At 47.4% G+C, this 20,888-nt stretch overlaps 1 protein-coding gene across 1 annotated transcript in view; it reads right to left on the bottom strand.

Moving 5' to 3' along the window:
* Positions 1 to 6,024: 6,024 nt before the first annotated feature.
* The window catches only part of LOC137541475 (vomeronasal type-2 receptor 26-like), a 93,146-nt gene continuing 78,282 nt past the window's right edge, over positions 6,025 to 20,888 (bottom strand). Inside the window, exon 6 of the mRNA XM_068265020.1 lies at positions 6,025 to 6,923. Coding sequence (XP_068121121.1) covers positions 6,025 to 6,923 — 899 coding nt within the window. The remainder of the gene's footprint in view (positions 6,924 to 20,888) is intronic.

The following is a 20,888-nucleotide window of genomic DNA, read 5'->3' as shown; positions in this document are numbered from 1 at the left end:
AAGTGTCATTAGGGCCTTGCTGTAACATAGATTGTAGTGTAACTATTTCAACTAATGTACCCTTCTTCAACTTGAAGATTGTATACAAATGTAACCAGACTGCAGAGTGGCGCAGTGGAAGTGTGCTGGACCCATAACCCAGAGGTTGATGGATCTAAACCATCCTCTGCTAGGTGTACTTTGTTTTTTACACCTTGCTTTACCACATGGGCCAATCGGCGGCCATAGCCCCTTAAGAGAAAGTGTCATTAGGGCCTTGCTGTAACAGAGATTGTAGTGTAACTATTTCAACTAATGTACAGAGGCGCTCAGTGTGGTTTTGATGCTGTTAAGCTGTATGCTCCTTTTTGATTGGCCTGATGAAGCGGGATTGAGCCCATGAAACGCGTTGCCCATTTTTACTGTGGAGTATAAATAAATTGTTGTTTGACTGTTGATGCCACAGTCCTTCCTTTGTTTGCTTTGTCTGCATGGATGGGATAGGCCCACCACTGCCCCATCGGTTTTAAGCTTGTTTAAGTGACTTTTATTCTATTGGTGCCTCTGGAAAGCTTCTACATATTTCAACTAATGTTAAGGACCACAGTCTTTTCACCCCTCAAGGACCAGAGTTTTTCTTTTTTTTCCATTCAGACCACTGCAGCTTTAACGGTTTATTGCTCGGTCATACAACCTACCATCTAAATGAATTTTACCTCCTTTTCTTGTCACTAATACAGCTTTCTTTTGGTGCTATTTGATTGCTGCTGTGATTTTTAGTTTTTATTATATTCATCAAAGACATGAATTTTGACAAAAAAATGATTTTTTTTTTAACTTTCTGTGCTGACATTTTTCAAATAAAGTAACATTTCTATATACATTTGTGTCCAAATGTATTCTGCTACATGTCTTTGATAAAAAAAAAAAAAAAAAAATTCAGTGTATATTTATTGGTTTGGGTAAAAGTTATAGCGTTTACAAACTATGGTGCAAAAAGTGAATTTTCTCATTTTGGAGCATCTATGACTTTTCTGAGCACCTCTCATGTTTCACGAGGGGCTAGAATTCCAGGATAGTATAAATACCCCCCAAATGACCCCATTTTGGAAAGGAAATTGATTTTTACTGTTTTTTTTTTCACAAAGTGTCATTTTCCACTAACTTGTGACAAAAAAATAAAATCTTCTATGAACTCATCATACACCTAACGGAATACCTTGGGGTGTCTTGTTTCTAAAATGGGGTCACTTGCTGGGGTTACTACACTGCCCTGGCATTTTAGGGGCCCAAAACCGTGAGGAGTAGTCTGGAAACCAAATGCCTCAAAATGACTGTTCAGGGGTATAAGCATCTGCAAATTTTGATGACAGGTGGTCTATGAGGGGCCGAATTTTGTGGAACCGGTCACAAGCAGGGTGGCGTCTTAGATTGACAGGTTGTATTGGCACTGAAGTGCAGGAAGCTCAGGATGTTCTGAAATCGTGACCTGGACATGGCAGCAGAGAACATGGACATGTGATGTATTGGGTGCGTAGACCAATAAGACCGCAATACATTATTTTTGACTAGACCCATGTTAAGGAGAAGGCCCCAAAAAAATGTTACGTTCGGAAACTTGGAGTGTTTTCCACCGAAAAGGCTGGGCGTGGTAGCTTCTTGGATTGGCGGTTAAGTATTGTGTGGCATAACGGTTGGTCTCAGCGACAATTAAGTCGTAGAGACCAGCAGTGATCAGAAAGAAAAAAAAATCTGTCACTGCGGTGGGGCGGGTGAGGGTTTGGCCGGGTGATCCAAAAACCGCAGGGGGCAGATTAGGGCCTGATCTGATGGATAGGAGTGCTAGGGGGTGACAGGAGGTGATTGATGGGTGTCTCAGGGGGTGATTAGACGGGAGAATAGATGCAATCAATGCACTGGGGAGGTGATCGGAAGGGGGTCTGAGGGGGATCTGAGGGTTTGTCCGAGTGATCAGGAGCCCACACGGGGCAAATTAGGGCCTGATCTGATGAGTAGGTGTGCTAGGGGGTGACAGGTGGTGACAGGAGGTGATTGATGGGTGTCTCAGGGTGTGATTTGAGGGGGGAATAGATGCAAGCAATGCACTGGGGAAGTGATCAGGGGGGGTCTGAGGGCGATCCGAGGGTGTGGAGGGTGATTGGGTGCCCGCAAAGGGGCAGATGAGGGTCTGATCTGATTAGTATGATGGGTAGCAGTGACAGGGGGTGATTGATGGGTGATTAGAGGGGAGAACAGATGTAAATAATGCACTGGAGAGGTGTTCAGGCAGGGTCTGAGGGTGATCTGAGGGTGTGGGTGAGTGTTTGGGTGCCCGCAGGGGGCATTTTAGGGTCTGATCTGATGGGTAGCAGTGACAGGTGGTGACAGGGGGTGACGGGGTGATTGATAGGTGATCAGTAGGCGATTACAGCAGAGAATATATGCAAGCAATGCACTGGAAAATTGATAAGGGGGGGGGGGGGTGTCTGAGGGCAATCTGAGGGTGTGGGCGGGTGATTGGGTGCACGCAAGGGGCAGATTAGGGTCTGATATGATGGGTAGCAGTGACAGGTGGTGACGGGGTGATTGATGGGTGATTAGTGGGTGATTAGAGGGGAGAACAGATGTAAACAATGCACTTATGAGGGATGATCTGAGGGCGATCTGAGGGTGCGGGCGGGTGATCAGGTGCCCGCAAGGGGCAGGTTAGGGTCTGATCTGATGGATGTTAGTGACAGGGGGTGATTGATGGGTGATTTACGGGTGATTTATGGGTGATTGACAGGTGATTGACAGGTGATTAGTGGGGAGAATAGATGTATACAGTACACGGGGGGAAAGGGGGTCTGGGGGGGTCTGGGGAGTATCTGTAGGTGTGAAGGGTGATCAGGAGCCTCCAGGGGGCAGTGTTAGTGACAGGGGGTGATTGATGGGTGATTGACAGGTGATTGATGGATGATTTACAGGTGATTGACAGGTGATTAGTGGAGAGAATAGATGTATATTCTGGGGAGGATCGGAGGGTGTTGGGGGGTGATCAGGAGCCCCCAGGGGGAAGTTTAGGACCTAACCTATAAAATAGTGTTGACAGATAGTGACAGGGAGTGATTTATGGGGGATTAGGGGGGTGATTGGGTGCAAACAGGGGTCTGGGGGGTGGGCAGGGGGGGTCTGAGGAGTGCTGTGGGCGATCAGAGGGCAGGGGGGGCAAATCTGAGGAGTGCTGTGGGCGATCAGAGGGCAGGGGGGGGCAAATCAGTGTGTGTGTATGCAGACAGTGAGGGCTGCAGCCTGCCCTGGTGGTCCCTCAATCACTGGGACCACCAGGGCAGGAGGCAGCCTGTATAATACGCTTTGTATACAATACAAAGCGTATTATACGCTTCCTATGCGGCGATCATGGGGTTAACAACCCGCCGACGCTTCCGATTGGCCAGCGGGTTGACGTCACGGGTGGGCGGAGCCTATTGCCAGAGGATGCGCGCACATAACAGCGTGCGATCCCCGGCCAGCAGCCACATGACGACGCCGATGGGCCGTTTTTTAGGCCCAGCCTTTGCCGCCGCCCATCGGCTGAAGGCGGTCGTTATGTGGTTAAAGATTGTATACAAATGTAAGCAGACTGGAGAATCCATCCTCTGCTAGGTGTACTTTATTTTTTTACACCTTGCTTAAAGCAAGTTGCTTTACCACATGGGCCAATCAGCGGCCATAGCCCCTTAAGAGAAAGTGTCATTAGGGCCTTGCTGTAACATAGATTGTAGTGTAACTATTTCAACTAATGTACCCTTCTTAAACTTGAAGATTGCATACAAATATAAGCAGAGTGGTGCAGTGGAAGTGTGCTGGGCCCATAACCCAGAGGTTGATAGATCGAAACCATCCTCTGCTAGGCATGATTTCATTTTTACACCTCGCTTTATCGACAACACGGTTTCCATAGCCCTGTAAGAGAAAGTATAATAAGGGCCCTGCCGTAACATAGATATTACGGTAGCTAAGACTACTCCTGGGCCTTTCCTGTAGTTGAAGAGATGAGTGAACTGTGACACCACACAAAAAAGCAGCAAACAGAGAAGCTTCCCCATATTGGAGCATTGGATTTGGTAAAGTCTTAAGCCAATGTGTTGTAAGACACAAGTAAGCTGTAGGTTAGCAGGAATGGTTGCATAGCCACCTAGCTTTTCATCCTTCCCAGGCCAGCTAGGCTGTATTCAGCCTGTAGTGGTAGTGGTATAGTGGTGAGCATAGCTGCCCTCCAAGCAGTTGACCTGGGTTTGATTCCTGGCCAATGTATGTGAGTGTGCTTTTGACATCCTACAAATCCCTGGAAGACAAGATCTTCCTCTTCCTCCAGAGGAGGAGAAGGGAGCTGTTGTGGGGTGCTATTTAAGGAATAACAATCAGCCAGGAGCCAGCTAACAAGTCTACAAGAGCCTAACTAACATTTCCCTAGGAGAGTATGTCAGCAGCCGTCCCTTCTTTATTACTGTAGGCAGACGAGTGAGTAAAACGGCTGGAGAACCTTGCCTTTTATTAGGGGGGGGGGGGGCTCCAGGGCTTAGTGTAGCCTGACTGGCTACAATGTGCCTGCTGACTGTGATGTAGAGGGTCAAAGTTGACCCTAATGGAGCATTATGGGGGTGAACCGAACTTCCGCATGCCTTCGCCAGCGACCGCAAACCACCCAAAGTTCGCCTGGAACCGTTCGGGCCATCTCTATTGGTCAGCAGACACTGCATAATTTCCTTCTCACTATTTCCAGCAGTTTTGTCTTTTAAAACTTGGGATATTTATTTTGTCTTAAAAAAATAGGAAAATGGAGTGGGGTATAAAACACTACTAGCTGAAATACTTTTAGGAGATAAAATACCTTTGGGCGCCTCTTTCCATTGCCCAATTCAGAACTTCATAAAATCAGTAAATATGTTGAGGAAAAGCTCAAGAAAGGGTATGACCAATGGCAGAGCAGTGGGTGTGAGCACACCAGGGCCCTTGGGCCAGAGGGGCCCACTGAGGGGCCTCCCTCAATCCCAGTATGAGCTCTTTAATGGTGCTATGCTGGCAATGATAACTTCTATATATGCTTTAAATAGTGTTAGTCATTAACAAATGGTCAATCCCCTCCTCTGCTTACGCCTCTCATTCTGCTGATGTCCTTAGCAGGAATTGTTATGTATAATAGTGCTGAGGGGGGGGGGGGGGGGGATTAGTCACTGTATAGGACCCATGAAATGCGTCATCCTGTTGAGTGTCCAATAAAAAATATATATATATATATTTTATACCTTATGGACTTGGTTGAGGTAAGATTGTTTTAATTTACAACCTTGACACATTTTGCACTCGTAGAACTTTTGTTGGGTGCCTCCTCTAATTGTCACGTACTACAGACATACATTCCCTGGTACAGATGGTTCAGTGGTTTATTTTTATTTATATTTAAGATGCAATGGAATTCTATGTTATATCATTACACAAGTATTTGTTTAAACAATATTGCAGTATTGCAGAAAAACCTTCACTATCACAAGTTACCAATTTTATGCGCATTTGTATAAACTTTCAAAAGGTACCCTGAGCATTCAAATCTGGACTTCTGCCAGCCCTCCGCGGCCTGCAAGGTCTCCCGCAATTCTCTGGGTCCCTTCCGCAGTCCCGCTGGTAGCTCGGAGAATCCGGTGATTTCGGTTGAAGTAGCACATCTGTGGGCCTTGTGCGTACCCGGCGCGTCGTCAGGCCAGTCGCCGGAAGTGCTCTGCGCAAGCGCAGCTCAGTCTTTAGAGAACTGCGCATGTGCAGGACCCTTACTGCAACCTGTGTGATGATGCACCGGGTGCGTGCATGGACTGCACCTGCACGACTTCAGTCGAAGTCACTGGATTACCGGAGCCACCAGCAGGTCCACGGAAGTAATCCAAAGGATGCTGGGAGACCTTGCGGGCTAAAGGGGCTGGAGGAAGCCCTAGGTAAGTCCAGATAGTCTGCTCAGGGTCCACAATGAAATAAAGCATTCTGCTGTAGCCACTATGCTATTTAAATAATTTATTTCACTACAATTGGTTTCCTGGTGTAGACCTGGGTGTTTAGGAGAATATGGTAGCATTTTGGGAGAAATATACATCCTAATAGCCCAGAGTTGGAGGTGAGTATGGCAAATATCTGCACAGCCACAGTGTACTTCCCTCTGGTGCTCAGATAGGCCGGGATCATGGCAATCCAGACACTGCAGAACACCAGCATGCTGAACGTGATGTACTTGGCCTCATTAAAGCTGTCCGGTAATGTCCTCACCATGAAAGCCAGAACTAAGCTGACACCAGCCTGAAACCCCATATAACCCAACACACAGTAGAAGAAAACCACTGACCCCTCATTACACTGAATGACAATCCTCCCAGAGGAAGACAACATGTCATATTCCTGATAGGGAGGAGACACTGACAGCCAAGTTACACAGATCAGAACTTGGACACAGGAACAGGAAACAACTACAGAATTAGACACTTGGCTTCCCACCCACTTCCTCCAGATAGTGCCGGGTTTGGTGGCTTTGAAAGCAATGCAGACTTGTATGGTTTTGGCCAGAACCGAAGAAAGAGCAATGGAGAAACATATTCCATATAAAACCTGTCTCAGCATGCAGGTTATATCCACAGGATGAGCCAGGAACAAGAAGACACAGAGGAAGCTCAGCAGTATGGAGGTCAGGAGGATGAAGCTCACAGTCCGGTTATTGGCCTTCACCACTGGAGAGTCCCAATGTGCTCTGAACAGTTTTATTATACAGGATGTGATAGCAGAACACATTACAGCCACTAAAGAGAAAAGAGTGGAGAGGAAGTCTTCTTTATAAGACAGGAACTCATAGAGTTTGGGGACACAATGCGTTTTCTGGTCATTTGGCTGCTGATCATCAGGACATTTCCAGCAAGTTTCACTGTCTAGAAAAGAACAGCATATTAATAATTTGTAAATTAAAATTGTATTTAATCTCATATATATATATATATATATATATATATATATATATATATATATATATATATATACACACACACTCACACTCGCTGATAGTTTCAGAGCATATGTTAAAACAAGCAGCTCAGCATTGTGTCTGAATCTGATGACACAATGTGCGGCTCTGAACCAAGACAATGCATAACCCTTTCCACTCATCACAATTGTCTGTCATGCAGACCAGGGTTACACACTATTTTGTTGAACCAGTGTTAAGGTGGCCACACACGATACAATAAAATGATCCGATTTTACGGCAATTCGATAAAAACGATTGGATCTCCTGAAATTTTTTTTATATTCGACTGAAAAATCCGATCGGATTTCCCATTTTCTTCGAATTTTTATTGACCTGGAATGCCAGATATTTTTCTTCAATCTTTCTAAAGATTGTATAGTGTGTGTTAGATTGTCAATTTATTAATACCCACACCCTAGCAATTTTGTCAGAGTTTCCAATCATTTTTATCATAATTGGGGAAAAATTTAACATACGTGTGTGGTACATTGGTCATATTCATGAAATGTTACAATCAGTCAGAAAAATTGATTGCAATTCTTAAATTGAACAGATATTTAAAAAATTGTAAGGTGTGTGGCCACCTTTAGCTTTGATTACGGCACACAATTACTGTAGCCCAACATCGATGAGCTCCTGCAATGACACAATGAGTAATTCCATGCAGAGTTGCAGTTTATATTTTTGCAAGATCTTGTAGAGAGGATGTGAGAGTTGTACCGCTGTGCAAATTCTATACCAGCATATCCCAAAGACTATCAATGGGGTTTAGGTCTGGACTTAGGCCCCGCTCACATTACCAAGAGCAGATGGCCGTGCGATTGGAATGTAATGCGTATGCATGCACGCCTTCTGCGTTTCAATCCATTGCATGGCTGATCCCATTCACTACACTGAAGTACAGCTATGCGTTTTGTTAAAAAATGCGTGCAGCATGCAGTGTAAACATCAGACAGTGCAGTCTATGCACTTCTGATTAGTGATGCTCGGATATCCCTTTTTATTATTCGAGTTTGGTCGAATTCAAATAGTAAATTATTCGAATTCAGTCGAATATTCGAGTCGAATATTTTTTACTATTCGATTCGACCTCGGACTTCGAGCTCACTATTCGAGTCGGTATTCGAGCTCATTATTCGAGCTGACTATTCGAATTGGCTTTAAATAGCTTCCAACACTTGTTTTGAGGGTGAATGATGCAAGAAACATCTTTTTTTCCAAGTAACAACAGCAAGTGATTATGTGGGGATGTTCCTTTAAAAAAAAAAAGGTGGAAAGAGAAGTTGTGTCCAGAATTTTGTTCAGTACTGTATATACTTCTTCTTCTTCTTCTTTTTTATCTTCTATATCTTCTTCTTCTTCTTCTTCTTCTATATCTTCTTCTTCTATATCTTCTTCTATATCTTCTTCTTCTTCTTCTATATTGTCTTCTTCTTCTTCTTCATCTTCTTCATCATCATCTTCTTCTTCATCTTCTTCTTCATCTTCTTCTTCTTCTTCTTCTTCTTCTTCTTCATCTTCATCTTCTTTTTCTTCTTCTTCATCTTCTTCATCTTCTTCATCTTCTTCTTCATCTTCTTCTTCTTCTTCTTCTTCTTCATCATCTTCTTCATCTTCTTCATCTTCTTCATCTTCTCCTTCATCTTCTTCATCTTCTTCTTCTACATCTTCTTCATCTTCTTCATCTTCTTCTTCTTCATCTTCTTCATCTTCTTCATCTTCTTCTTCATCTTCTTCATCTTCTTCTTCTTCATCTTCTTCATCTTCTTCATCTTCTTCTTCTTCATCTTCTTCATCTTCTTCATCTTCTTCTCCTTCTTCTTCTTCTTCTTCTTCTCCTTCTTTTTCTATATCGTCTTCTTCTTCACTTATTTCTCTTTTATATTTTTTTTTTAAAGAAATGCAGCTATTTTTGAGCGTAATAAATAGCTGGTGGCGCACGCATGTTGGAAGCGCCATTGTATGTGCTACCTGGCAGTGGAAACACACAGACAGCAGGAGGTAAATTCAGCAGCAGCAGCAGGAGGAGGCGGATGATTGTGTGGCAGCAGGCAGTCAATGAGGCAGGCAGCGAGACATAATAGGCTGTGTGGTACCTAGCGGTGGTACCAGGCCGTAAATACACAGCATGAGGTTCCAGACAGCGGTCGTGAAGCCCACATCATGTCCAATACACAACTGGGACAACACAGTTTTCAACCCGGACACCTCTAAAAATAATATCACACAGTATTAATAAAAAGTATATATAATTTTTTTTGTTTTTTTAAAGAAATGCAGCTATTTTTGAGCGTAACAAATAGCTGGTGGCGCACGCATGTTGGAAGCGCGATTGTATGTGCTCCCTGGCAGTGGAAACACACAGACAGCAGGAGGTAAATTCAGCAGCAGGAGGAGGAGGATGAGTGTGTGGCAGCAGGCAGTCAATGAGACAGGCAGCGTGACATAATAGCCCTGGTACCTAGCGGTGATACCAGGGCGTAAATAAACACAACAGGAGGTCCCAGACAGCGGTCGTGCAGCCCACATTGTGTCCAATACACAACTGGGACAACACAGTTTTCAACCCGGGCACCTCAGAAAAATTAAACCTTTTTTTTTAATGTTTTTTTGGTTTTGTTTGTAAAACAAATTACACAGATATATAGCTATTGTTTGACGTAATAGCTGGTGGCATAGTGGCAGCAGAAGGTAAATCTGTGTACCCTGGAGTTGGGAAACACAGACAGACAGCAGCAGCAGCAGGAGGAATGGAGGAGTAATTATGTGAGCAGCTATTGTTTGACATAATAGCTGGTGGCAGAGTGGCAGCAGAAGGTAATTCTGTGTACCCTGGCAGTGGGAAACACAGACAGACAGCAGCAGCAGCAGGAGGAATGGAGGAGTATTGTGAGTGTGGCAGCAGGCAGGCAGCGTGACATATTAGCCCTGGTACCTAGCGGTGATACCAGGGCGTAAATAAACACAACAGGAGGTCCCAGACAGCGGTCGTGCAGCCCACATTGTGTCCAATACACAACTGGGACAACACAGTTTTCAACCCGGGCACCTCAGAAAAATGAAACCTTTTTTTTTATGTTTTTTTGGTTTTGTTTGTAAAACAAATTACACAGATATATAGCTATTGTTTGACGTAATAGCTGGTGGCATAGTGGCAGCAGAAGGTAAATCTGTGTACCCTGGCATTGGGAAACACAGACAAACAGCAGCAGCAGCAGGAGGAATGGAGGAGTAATTATGTGAGCAGCTATTGTTTGACGTCATAGCTGGTGGCAGAGTGGCAGCAGAAGGTAAATCTGTGTACCCTGGCGTTGGGAAACACAGACAGACAGCAGCAGCAGCAGGAGGAATGGAGGAGTAATTATGTGAGTAGCTATTGTTTGACGTAATAGCTGGTGGCAGAGTGGCAGCAGAAGGTAATTCTGTGTACCCTGGCAGTGGGAAAGACAGACAGAAAGCAGCAGCAGCAGGAGGAATGGAGGAGTATTGTGAGTGTGGCAGCAGGCAGGCAGCGTGACATAATAGCCCTGGTACCTAGCGGTGATACCAGGGCGTAAATAAACACAACAGGAGGTCCCAGACAGCGGTCGTGCAGCCCACATTGTGTCCAATACACAACTGGGACAACGCAGTTTTCAACCCGGGCACCTCAGAAAAATTAAACCTTTTTTTTTTTTATGTTTTTTTGGTTTTGTTTGTAAAACAAATTACACAGATATATAGCTATTGTTTGACGTAATAGCTGGTGGCATAGTGGCAGCAGAAGGTAAATCTGTATACCCTGGCGTTGGGAAACACAGACAGACAGCAGCAGCAGCAGGAGGAATGGAGGAGTATTGTGAGTGTGGCAGCAGGCAGGCAGCGTGCCATAATAGCCCTGGTACCTAGCGGTGATGCCAGGGTGTAAATAAACACAACAGGAGGTCCCAGACAGCGGTCGTGCAGCCCACATTGTGTCCAATACACAACTGGGACAACACAGTTTTCAACCCGGGCACCTCAGAAAAATTAAACCTTTTTTTTTAATGTTTTTTTGGTTTTGTTTGTAAAACAAATTACACAGATATATAGCTATTGTTTGACATAATAGCTGGTGGCAGAGTGGCAGCAGAAGGTAAATCTGTGTACCCTGACAGTGGGAAACACAGACAGACAGCAGAAGGGCAGTACACAGCATCCCACTGTAGGTGTAAAATGTGTGGCTGCAGGCGACGTAATAGTCAAAGTGAACCAGGCTGGCTTAGTGAGCAGGAGCCAGGAGGTGGTAAAGGGTGGTAAGGCACATTAACGATGGTTCTTCAGTTCATGTCCCCCTCTCGCTGACAACAGGGGCCAGGAACTCGCCTTCCACCCACGCCTGGTTCATCTTGAGAAACGTCAGTCTGTCCACAGACTTGTGAGACAGACGTGAGCGTTTCTCGGTGACCACGCCACCAGCTGCACTGAAGCAGCGCTCGGACAGCACGCTGGAAGGGGGACAGGACAGCACTTCCTGGGCGTACTGCGCCAGCTCGCTCCAGATCTCCAGGCGCTTGACCTAATACTCCATGGGATCAACAGGGGCATCGCTGTCAAGCCCGCTGTAGGACCCCATGTAGTCAGCCACCATTCGGGTCAGGCGCTGGCTGTGACCGGAGGAGGATGCTGCTGCATGCACCTCCTCTCTAGTCACTGCTGCCGGAGCCTCTACAGTCCTGTAGAGCTAGTTGCTGAGAGACAGCAGGTCTGTGGGGCGCTTGCTGCTGGATGCAGGCACCTGCTGCTGCCTCTGTGCTGGCTGGACAGTGGGGGTGGAAGGCTGGGGGAAGGCTTCCTCCAAGCGCTCAACAAGGGCCTGCTGCAAGCTCCTTATTTGTTGCACTGGGTCTCCTCCTGTAGGCGGCAGGAACTGGCTCAACTTCCCCTTGAGGCGTGGGTCCAACATCATGCTGATCCAGATCTCCTCCCTCTGCTTCATCTGGATCACTCTGGGGTCCCTGCGCAGGCACGCCAGCATGTGCGCTGCCATTGGGAAGAGGCGGGCCACGTGTGCTGGCACATCGATGGCAGTGCTGCTGTCCTCATCCTCCTCCTCTGCCGCCTCATCCTCTCTCCACCCCCGCACCAACTCAGCTGCGCTGTGCTGATCCCCCTCATCAGCAGCAAGGTCAGGGACCTCCACCAAGTCCTCCTCCTCCTCCCCCTCAGAGGTGGACTGTGCAGCTGCTTGCCGCTCCTGCTGGTCCAAGGCTGCCGCTCCCTGTTCCAGCAAAGCATCGAGGGCCCTGTTCAGCAGACAAACCAGGGGCACCCACTCGCAGACCATAGCATGGTCCCTGCTCACCATGTTAGTGGCCTGCAGAAAGGGAGCCAGCACTAAGCACACCTGCTGCATGTGCCTCCAGTCATCATCGGGGACGATGGACGGGATGTTGCTGGTCTTGTCCCTTCTCTGAGCGGCGGAAACAGTGGCCAGGGCAAGGTACTGGTTGACAGCGTGCTTCTGTTCAACCAGACGCTCCAACATCGCCAGGGTGGAGTTCCAGCTAGTCGGAACGTCAAGGATCAGCCGATGGCGTGGCAGCTCCAGCTCCTTTTGCACGTCTTCCAGGCTCGCACAGGCTGCAGCCGAGCGCCGGAAGTGACGCACAACGTTCCTTGCCGTTTCCAGCAGTTCGCCCATCCCCTGGTAGGTGCGCAAGAACTTCTGCACCACCAGGTTCAGCACGTGGGCAAGACAGGGGATGTGGGTCAGGTTTCCCCTGTCTATTGCGGCAACCAGATTGGCCCCATTGTCGGCCACCACCTCTCCGACTCTGAGGCCTCTGGGGGTCAGCCAAATCCTCTCCTGCTCCTGGAGTTTGGCCAACACATGGGTTGCCATCAGCTTGGTCTTCCCAAGGCTGACCAAGTGCAGCAGCGCTTGGCAGTGGCGGGCCTTCACGCTGCTGCTGAGGCGGGGGGTTTGGCCAGGTGTGCCGGAGGATGGCAGAGGATCGGAGGAACCTGCTGCAGTTCCCCTGACCCTGCGGGGTGGCACCACCCACTGTGTTGCTGCTGCTGCTGTGCCCGCTGCTGCTCTCCCATCCTCACCCCCTTCCACCAAGCTGACCCAGTGGACAGTGAAGGACAGGTAGCGGCCTGTCCCGAACCGGCTGCTCCAGGAGTCCATGGTGACGTGGACCCTTTCACCAACCGCGTGCTCCAGCCCTCGCTCCACATTGGCCATCACAAAGCGGTGCAGTGCAAGAATGGCCTTGCGGGCGAAGAAGTGTCTGCTGGGGAGCTGCCAGTCTGGGGCTGCACAAGCAAGCAGCGCACGCATGTTGCTCCCCTCCTGCACGAGCGTGTACGGCAGGAGTTGGGAGCACATGGCCCGTGCCAGCAAGCCGTTCAGCTGCCGCACGCGACGGCTGCTGGGAGGCAGAGCCCTAACCACCCCCTGGAAGGACTCGCTCAAAAGGCTCTGGCGTGGCCTTTTGCTGGCACGGGAATCAGCGGACACAGCAGAGGAGGCCACTGAGGACTGGCTGCCAGAACAGGCCTCAGTGTCGGCGGCAGGAGTTGCAGAGGGGGGAGGAGCAGTGCGTTTCCGCACTCCTGCTGGTGCTGCTGGAGGAGCAGGAGGGCGGGTGGCTGCTGTTGCTGCTGCTGCTGCTGCTGAAGGCTGTGCAGTGATGGGTATGGTGCCACTGCCAGCACCAGATGCCTTCAGCCTCTGGAACTCCTCATGCTGGTGGAAATGTTTCGCAGCAAGGTGGTTGATGAGCGAGCTGGTGCTGAACTTTAAGGGGTCTGCACCTCTGCTCAACTTCTGCTGACAGTGGTTGCAAGTGGCGTACTTGCTGTACACTGTGGGCATGGTGAAAAATCGCCAGATTGGTGACAAAAACAACCCCCTACGGCATGGAACCGCTGCTGCCTGTCTCCCTGTGGTGGTTGGGGGGGGGGGGGGGGGGCTTGGGTGCGGCTGGTGGTGGTACTGGCAGATGCTGCTGCTGCTGCTGCTGCTGAGCCTGAGACACCAGCAGGCTGTGGGACCTGCCTACTGCTGCCAATGCTTGCAATGATGCGCCTCCTTGCAAGGCCCACAAGCGCATCCTCCTCCTCCTCCTCAGAGCTGCTGATGACGACATCCCCTGGAGCTGGTGGCACCCAGTCTCTGTCTGTCACCGTGTCATCATCATCCTCCCCCTCCTGAAACATGTCCTGCTGGGATGATGACCCCCCAAACTCCTCTCCTGATGCATGGATGGGCTGCTTGACTGTCGCCACAGTCTTGCTGTCCAATCCCTCATCCCCCAAAGTGCCCATCAGCATCTCCTCCTCAAGATCGCCAACAACAGCAGACAATTTACTCATGATGCCTGGGGTCAAAAGACTGCTGAATGACAGGTCGGCGAGTGACGGTGAACTGGCCTCCTCCCCAGGCCCTGCTGGGCGGCTGCTGCAAACAGGGGTGGTGGTGGTGGTGGTGGTGAGGGTGGAGGCCTCGGATGCAGAGCTGATGGCGGGCTGCTCATCCTCCGTCATCAGTTGCACCACAGTGTCTGCATCCTTTTCCTCAATGGGACGTTTCCGACCCGGCTGGAGGAAAATCGGAGCAGGTGCTACACGCTGCTGCTGCTGTGTCTCTGCAGCGTGAGTTGCAGATGCTCCTGCTGGGCGGCGCCCAAGGCGTCCACGGCCAGTGGCTATGGGAGGAATGTTAGCCACTGACGCTGCTGCTGCGGAACTGTGCATGGTGGCGCGGCCGCGCCCGCGGCTTGCCACAATGCTGCTCCCTCTCCTCCTGATTCCCTTGCTGCCCTTCCCCTTGCCCAAACTGCGCTGGCTGCCACTTCCAGACATCTTCGATGTTTTGGGCGTAAACACAAAAGTTTTTTAAAAGGGCGGGTGAAAAGTGGGGTACTTTAATGGAGTGGGTTGGTGGGCGAGGTGACTGAGTGAGTGTCTAGTACAGTAAGTAAGTAGTAACAGTCAGGAAGTACAACTAGCAGTTACAATAATCAGTAGTAATCACAAGGAAATAGAGTGTGTGTACACTACAGACAGTGAGTGCACGCTCGCGCAAACACGCGCAGGAGCTAGCCTATGAACAGTGACTGAGTGAGTGTCCCTAGTACAGTAAGTAAGTAGTAACAGTCAGGAAGTACAACTAGAAGTTACAATAGTAAGTAGTAATAACAAGGAAATAGAGTGTGTGTACACTACCAACAGTGAGTGCACGCACGCGCAAACACGCGCAGGAGCTAGCCTATGAACAGAGACTGAGTGAGTGTCCCTAGTACAGTAAGTAAGTAGTAACAGTCAGGAAGTACAACTAGAAGTTACAATAATAAGTAGTAATCACAAGGAAATAGAGTGTGTGTACACTGCAGACAGTGAGTGCACGCATGCGCAAACACGCGCAGGAGCTAGCCTATGAACAGTGACTGAGTGAGTGTCCCTAGTACAGTAAGTAAGTAGTAACAGTCAGGAAGTACAACTAGCAGTTACAATAATCAGTAGTAATCACAAGGAAATAGAGTGTGTGTACACTACAGACAGTGAGTGCACGCAAGCGCAAACACGCGCAGGAGCTAGCCTATGAACAGTGACTGAGTGAGTGTCCCTAGTACAGTAAGTAAGTAGTAACAGTCAGGAAGTACAACTAGAAGTTACAATAATAAGTAGTAATCACAAGGAAATAGAGTGTGTGTACACTACAGACAGTGAGTGCACGCACGCGCAAACACGCGCAGGAGCTAGCCTATGAACAGTGACTGAGTGAGTGTCCCTAGTACAGTAAGTAAGTAGTAACAGTCAGGAAGTACAACTAGCAGTTACAATAATCAGTAGTAATCACAAGGAAATAGAGTGTGTGTACACTACAGACAGTGAGTGCACGCACACGCAAACACTCGCAGGAGCTAGCCCATGAACAGAGACTGAGTGAGTGTCCCTAGTACAGTAAGTAAGTAGTAACAGTCAGGAAGTACAACTAGAAGTTACAATAATCAGTAGTAATCACAAGGAAATAGAGTGTGTGTACACTACAGACAGTGAGTGCACGCACGCGCAAACACGCGCAGGAGCTAGCCTATGAACAGTGACTGAGTGAGTGTCCCTAGTACAGTAAGTAAGTAGTAACAGTCAGGAAGTACAACTAGAAGTTACAATAATAAGTAGTAATCACAAGGAAATAGAGTGTGTGTACACAGACAGTGAGTGCACGCACGCGCACACACGCGCAGGAGCTAGCCTATGAACACTGACTGAGTGAGTGTCCCTAGTACAGTAAGTAAGTAGTAACAGTCAGGAAGTACAACTAGAAGTTACAATAATAAGTAGTAATCACAAGGAAATAGAGTGTGTGTACACTACAGACAGTGAGTGCACGCACGCGCAAACACGCGCAGGAGCTAGCCTATGAACAGTGACTGAGTGAGTGTCCCTAGTACAGTAAGTAAGTAGTAACAGTCAGGAAGTACAACTAGCAGTTACAATAATAAGTAGTAATCAGAAGGAAATAGAGTGTGTGTACACTACAGACAGTGAGTGCACGCACGCGCAAACACGCGCAGGAGCTAGCCTATGAACAGTGACTGAGTGAGTGTCCCTAGTACAGTAAGTAAGTAGTAACAGTCAGGAAGTACAACTAGCAGTTACAATAATCAGTAGTAATCACAAGGAAATAGAGTGTGTGTACACTACAGACAGTGAGTGCACGCACACGCAAACACGCGCAGGAGCTAGCCCATGAACAGAGACTGAGTGAGTGTCCCTAGTACAGTAAGTAAGTAGTAACAGTCAGGAAGTACAACTAGAAGTTACAATAATCAGTAGTAATCACAAGGAAATAGAGTGTGTGTACACTACAGACAGTGAGTGCACGCACGCGCAAACACGCGCAGGAGCTAGCCTATGAACAGTGACTGAGTGAGTGTCCCTAGTACAGTAAGTAAGTAGTAACAGTCAGGAAGTACAACTAGAAGTTACAATAATAAGTAGTAATCACAAGGAAATAGAGTGTGTGTACACAGACAGTGAGTGCACGCACGCGCACACACGCGCAGGAGCTAGCCTATGAACACTGACTGAGTGAGTGTCCCTAGTACAGTAAGTAAGTAGTAACAGTCAGGAAGTACAACTAGAAGTTACAATAATAAGTAGTAATCACAAGGAAATAGAGTGTGTGTACACTACAGACAGTGAGTGCACGCACGCGCAAACACGCACAGGAGCTAGCCTATGAACAGTGACTGAGTGAGTGTCCCTAGTACAGTAAGTAAGTAGTAACAGTCAGGAAGTACAACTAGCAGTTACAATAATAAGTAGTAATCAGAAGGAAATAGAGTGTGTGTACACAGACAGTGAGTGCACGCATGCACAAACACGCGCAGGAGCTAGCCTATGAACTGTGACTGAGTGAGTGTCCCTAGTACAGTAAGTAAGTAGTAACAGTCAGGAAGTACAACTAGCAGTTACAATAATAAGTAGTAATCAGAAGGAAATAGAGTGTGTGTACACAGACAGTGAGTGCACGCACACGCAGGAGCTAGCCTATGAACAGTGACAGTGAGTGTCCTAGTACAGTTACAGTATATAACTACAATACAAAATACAATCAATCAGTAGTAAAGGATAGCAGAAATACTGGTATAGATGAGAAATAAACAGAGGACAGGAGAGAACAGCTGCCCACACAGGCAGGCCCTGAGGCCTAAAGCTGTAAGCCTGCAGCAGCTGTCTCTCTCTATGTAACACAAAAGCTACTAACTAAAATACAATGTCTATCTAACTAACAACAATATAGGTGTATATAGGAGGTGTATGTGAGCAAAAACGCTAGGTGATTGACCACAATAAAGCTCTTGCTAAGCCAACGCACAAAGGAGCAGATCTCTCTCTGTGCAAAGTCAGGCAAGGACGGAGAAACGGAACATGGCGGCCGCTATTTATAGGGTAGGGGCTGGCCAGGGTCCCCCTCAGTGATTGGCTGCCGTCAGAGGGCCTGGGAGCCCTCTGATTGGCTCTAAGGACATCAATCTGGGCTATGACGCTATTCGAGCTCGGTATTCGAGCTCGAATAGCGCTGTTTGCTCGAATAGCGCGAATAGTGAATGAGCTATTCGAGTTTACTCGAATAGCCCATTCGAATAGCTCCAGCTATTCGGAGCTCGAATACCGAGCTCGAATAGCTGAAAAAGAGCTTGAATATTCAAGCTACTCGAATATTCGAGCTCTGCTGAGCACCACTGCTTCTGATGTCGCACGTTTCCGCCAAAACACGGATGGCAACGCGTGAAATGTGAACGGGGACTCACAATTTAAGCCCGATGAATCCTGGTAATGTCGTCTTGGAAAATGCCCATGCCATCCAGAAAGAAGAAATTCATTGGTGGTCATCCAGTATGTTTAGGCAGTCATACAGCCTCATTCTTAGGCCACATAACGATCATCCATGTTGTAATTATGGGAGCCACTTGCCTATTCACTTTGTAAAATTTAGGCAGGCAGTGTACTGGCATCTCATTGACGTTCCCTAGAGATTGCATGATGTGCCTTTGATGAGGTATGAACACGTTATTTATGTCTACAATTGTTTTGCTACTTGGGTGAAATCAATTTTGATGGGAAAAATTGTACAATATGTAATCAGTGTCCTCTATAATTATGAAGCAGATGCGAAATATGGTGGTAGGTTGGCACTGCAGTACGGATACAATCTAGCTACAGAACATGCACTAGTGGGGTAGTATGCTCCTCCTCTTGTGGGCCCTTGGTCAGCATGCTCAAGCTGGCCGAAGTGGTAGATTGATCAAAAATTTGAGAGAGAACAAAAAGCTAAAAGAAAGCAGGCACTGCTGCAGTGGCTTCATTTATTGTAGCAAAAGTCGGTGGCAAAAGTTCAAAACTTGTACAAAGTTGCATAAAAAATAAGTAGACATACCAGGATGAGTGAGGAGGCTCTGTGGATGAGGGTGGGTGCTGGGTACAGGAGGAGGGAAGAGTGGGGAAACTAAAAGCTCTAAACCTACGTTCATAAACGTGCGCATGCGTATTGCGGAAATTAGGGCGGCACCAACTCGTGGTGTCACACGCCGGCTTTCGGGCACTATTTAGCCAGAAGCCATCTTCATTGCAAACTCAGCCTCTGTAGAAGCGCAGTAGTGCGCGAAACGGCCGTCAGGCATCCTGTACCCAGCACCCACCCTCATCCACAGTGCCTCCTCACTCATCCTGGTATGTGTACTTATTTTTTATGCAACTTTGTACAAGTTTTGAATTTTTCGACACCGACTTCTGCTACAATAAATGAAGCCACTGCAGCAGTGCCCACTGCCTGCTTTCTTTTTGCTTTTTGTTCTCTCTCAAATTTTTGATTCCTCTATAATTATTCATGATATATTATGAAGGTAACCTGCAGATGTGAAGTTGGACACTTTTAAATTAATCATATTTTTGGAAGGCACTTGTGTACTGGCTACAGGTTTTATATCCTGCTAATAATATAAATGGGAAAGCTTGGATGTTTGTCACTCGATCAAGCAGAAATGGCCCACTCAGGGCCGTTTTGGAGGGCAGGAGGGGTCGCAACATGAGAGGAAAGCATGGCCGCACATTGGCGGGGATAGGGGACAGCCCCCCCCCCCTCACTTCGGGCTCTACCCCCAGCATGCTTTCCTCCTGCAATTATCAGTGGCAGCGGGCGGCAGGACACATACCTCCATCCACCGGTCCATCTCTAAGTGCTTCATGCTACTTCCTCAGACACTTAGAGATCTTAACCTCCGGTGCATGGAACACAGGGAGGTAAGTGTTCCTGTCCGCCGCCCACAGCCACTGATAAGGGGGGAGCACCCTGAGGTGAGACCCCGAGATGAGGGAGGGGGGACTGTGGACTGTCTCCCTTCCCCGCCGATGTGCGGCCACACTTTCCTCTCATGTTGCGACCCCTCCTGCTCTCCAAAATGGGGGGGGGGTGTTGCAGAGGGGATCGGGGGGCCTGGTGATTTTTTTTTTTGCAGGGCCCGGGGATTTGTAGTCATGCCCCTGCTTCTCTAAATGTCTGTCTCTGTGTCTCAGAGTGCTCAAATATATAAAGTACTGATCTATTTTTATCTATTCTTTCCGGGTAGAGAACTGGACTACCTAGAGCAGCCTGGAGTAACCCTGCAAATACTTTTTTGAATTTATTTTGCAGGAGGCATGGTCTTTAACTACTTTGGCCTTTTGGACATATAATATACGTTTAAAAGGCCACATGTGCGCTCCCGCGCGCTCCCGAGCGCTCCCGTGGCCAATTGCGGGCATGCACGTGCACTCCTGGGCCACGGTTTGTTATCCAGGGAGTCAGGAATCGGGGCATGGTGCCCGATCATTGATCCCTTTCCCTAGCAGAAAAAGCGACAGCTTCTCTCGGAAGCCTCGCTCTTTCTGCCTCTTACATCCCCCTACGTCCTTCTAAGCATACATGTTATGCTTAGAGTGATGTAATGTAATTAAACTCACAGTTGCCATCTTGTGGCCAAATAGTAAAACTGCATCTACATTAAAAAAAAAAAAAAATAAACACATTTACATAAAAAAATACTATGTACACCCCACCCTCCCAAAAATACCCAAATAAAATGTTTAATAGTAAAAAAAAAAAAAAACACTACAATAAAAAAAACAAAATATTTACCTAAGGGTCTAAACTTTTTAAATATCCATGTAAAGATGAAATATTTCTATTGTTTGTTATTTTATTATTATTATTATTATTATTATTATTATTATTATATGCTTGTAAATAGTGATGGATGCAAAACGGAAAAAATGCACCTTTATTTCCAAATAACAGTATTGTCGCCATACATTGTGATAGGGAGATAATTTAAATGGTGTAATACCCGGGACTATT

The sequence above is a fragment of the Hyperolius riggenbachi genome, chromosome 1 (genome assembly GCF_040937935.1).
Source record: "Hyperolius riggenbachi isolate aHypRig1 chromosome 1, aHypRig1.pri, whole genome shotgun sequence".
Lineage (NCBI taxonomy): Eukaryota > Metazoa > Chordata > Amphibia > Anura > Hyperoliidae > Hyperolius > Hyperolius riggenbachi.
This window is presented reverse-complemented; position numbering and strand designations above follow the sequence as displayed.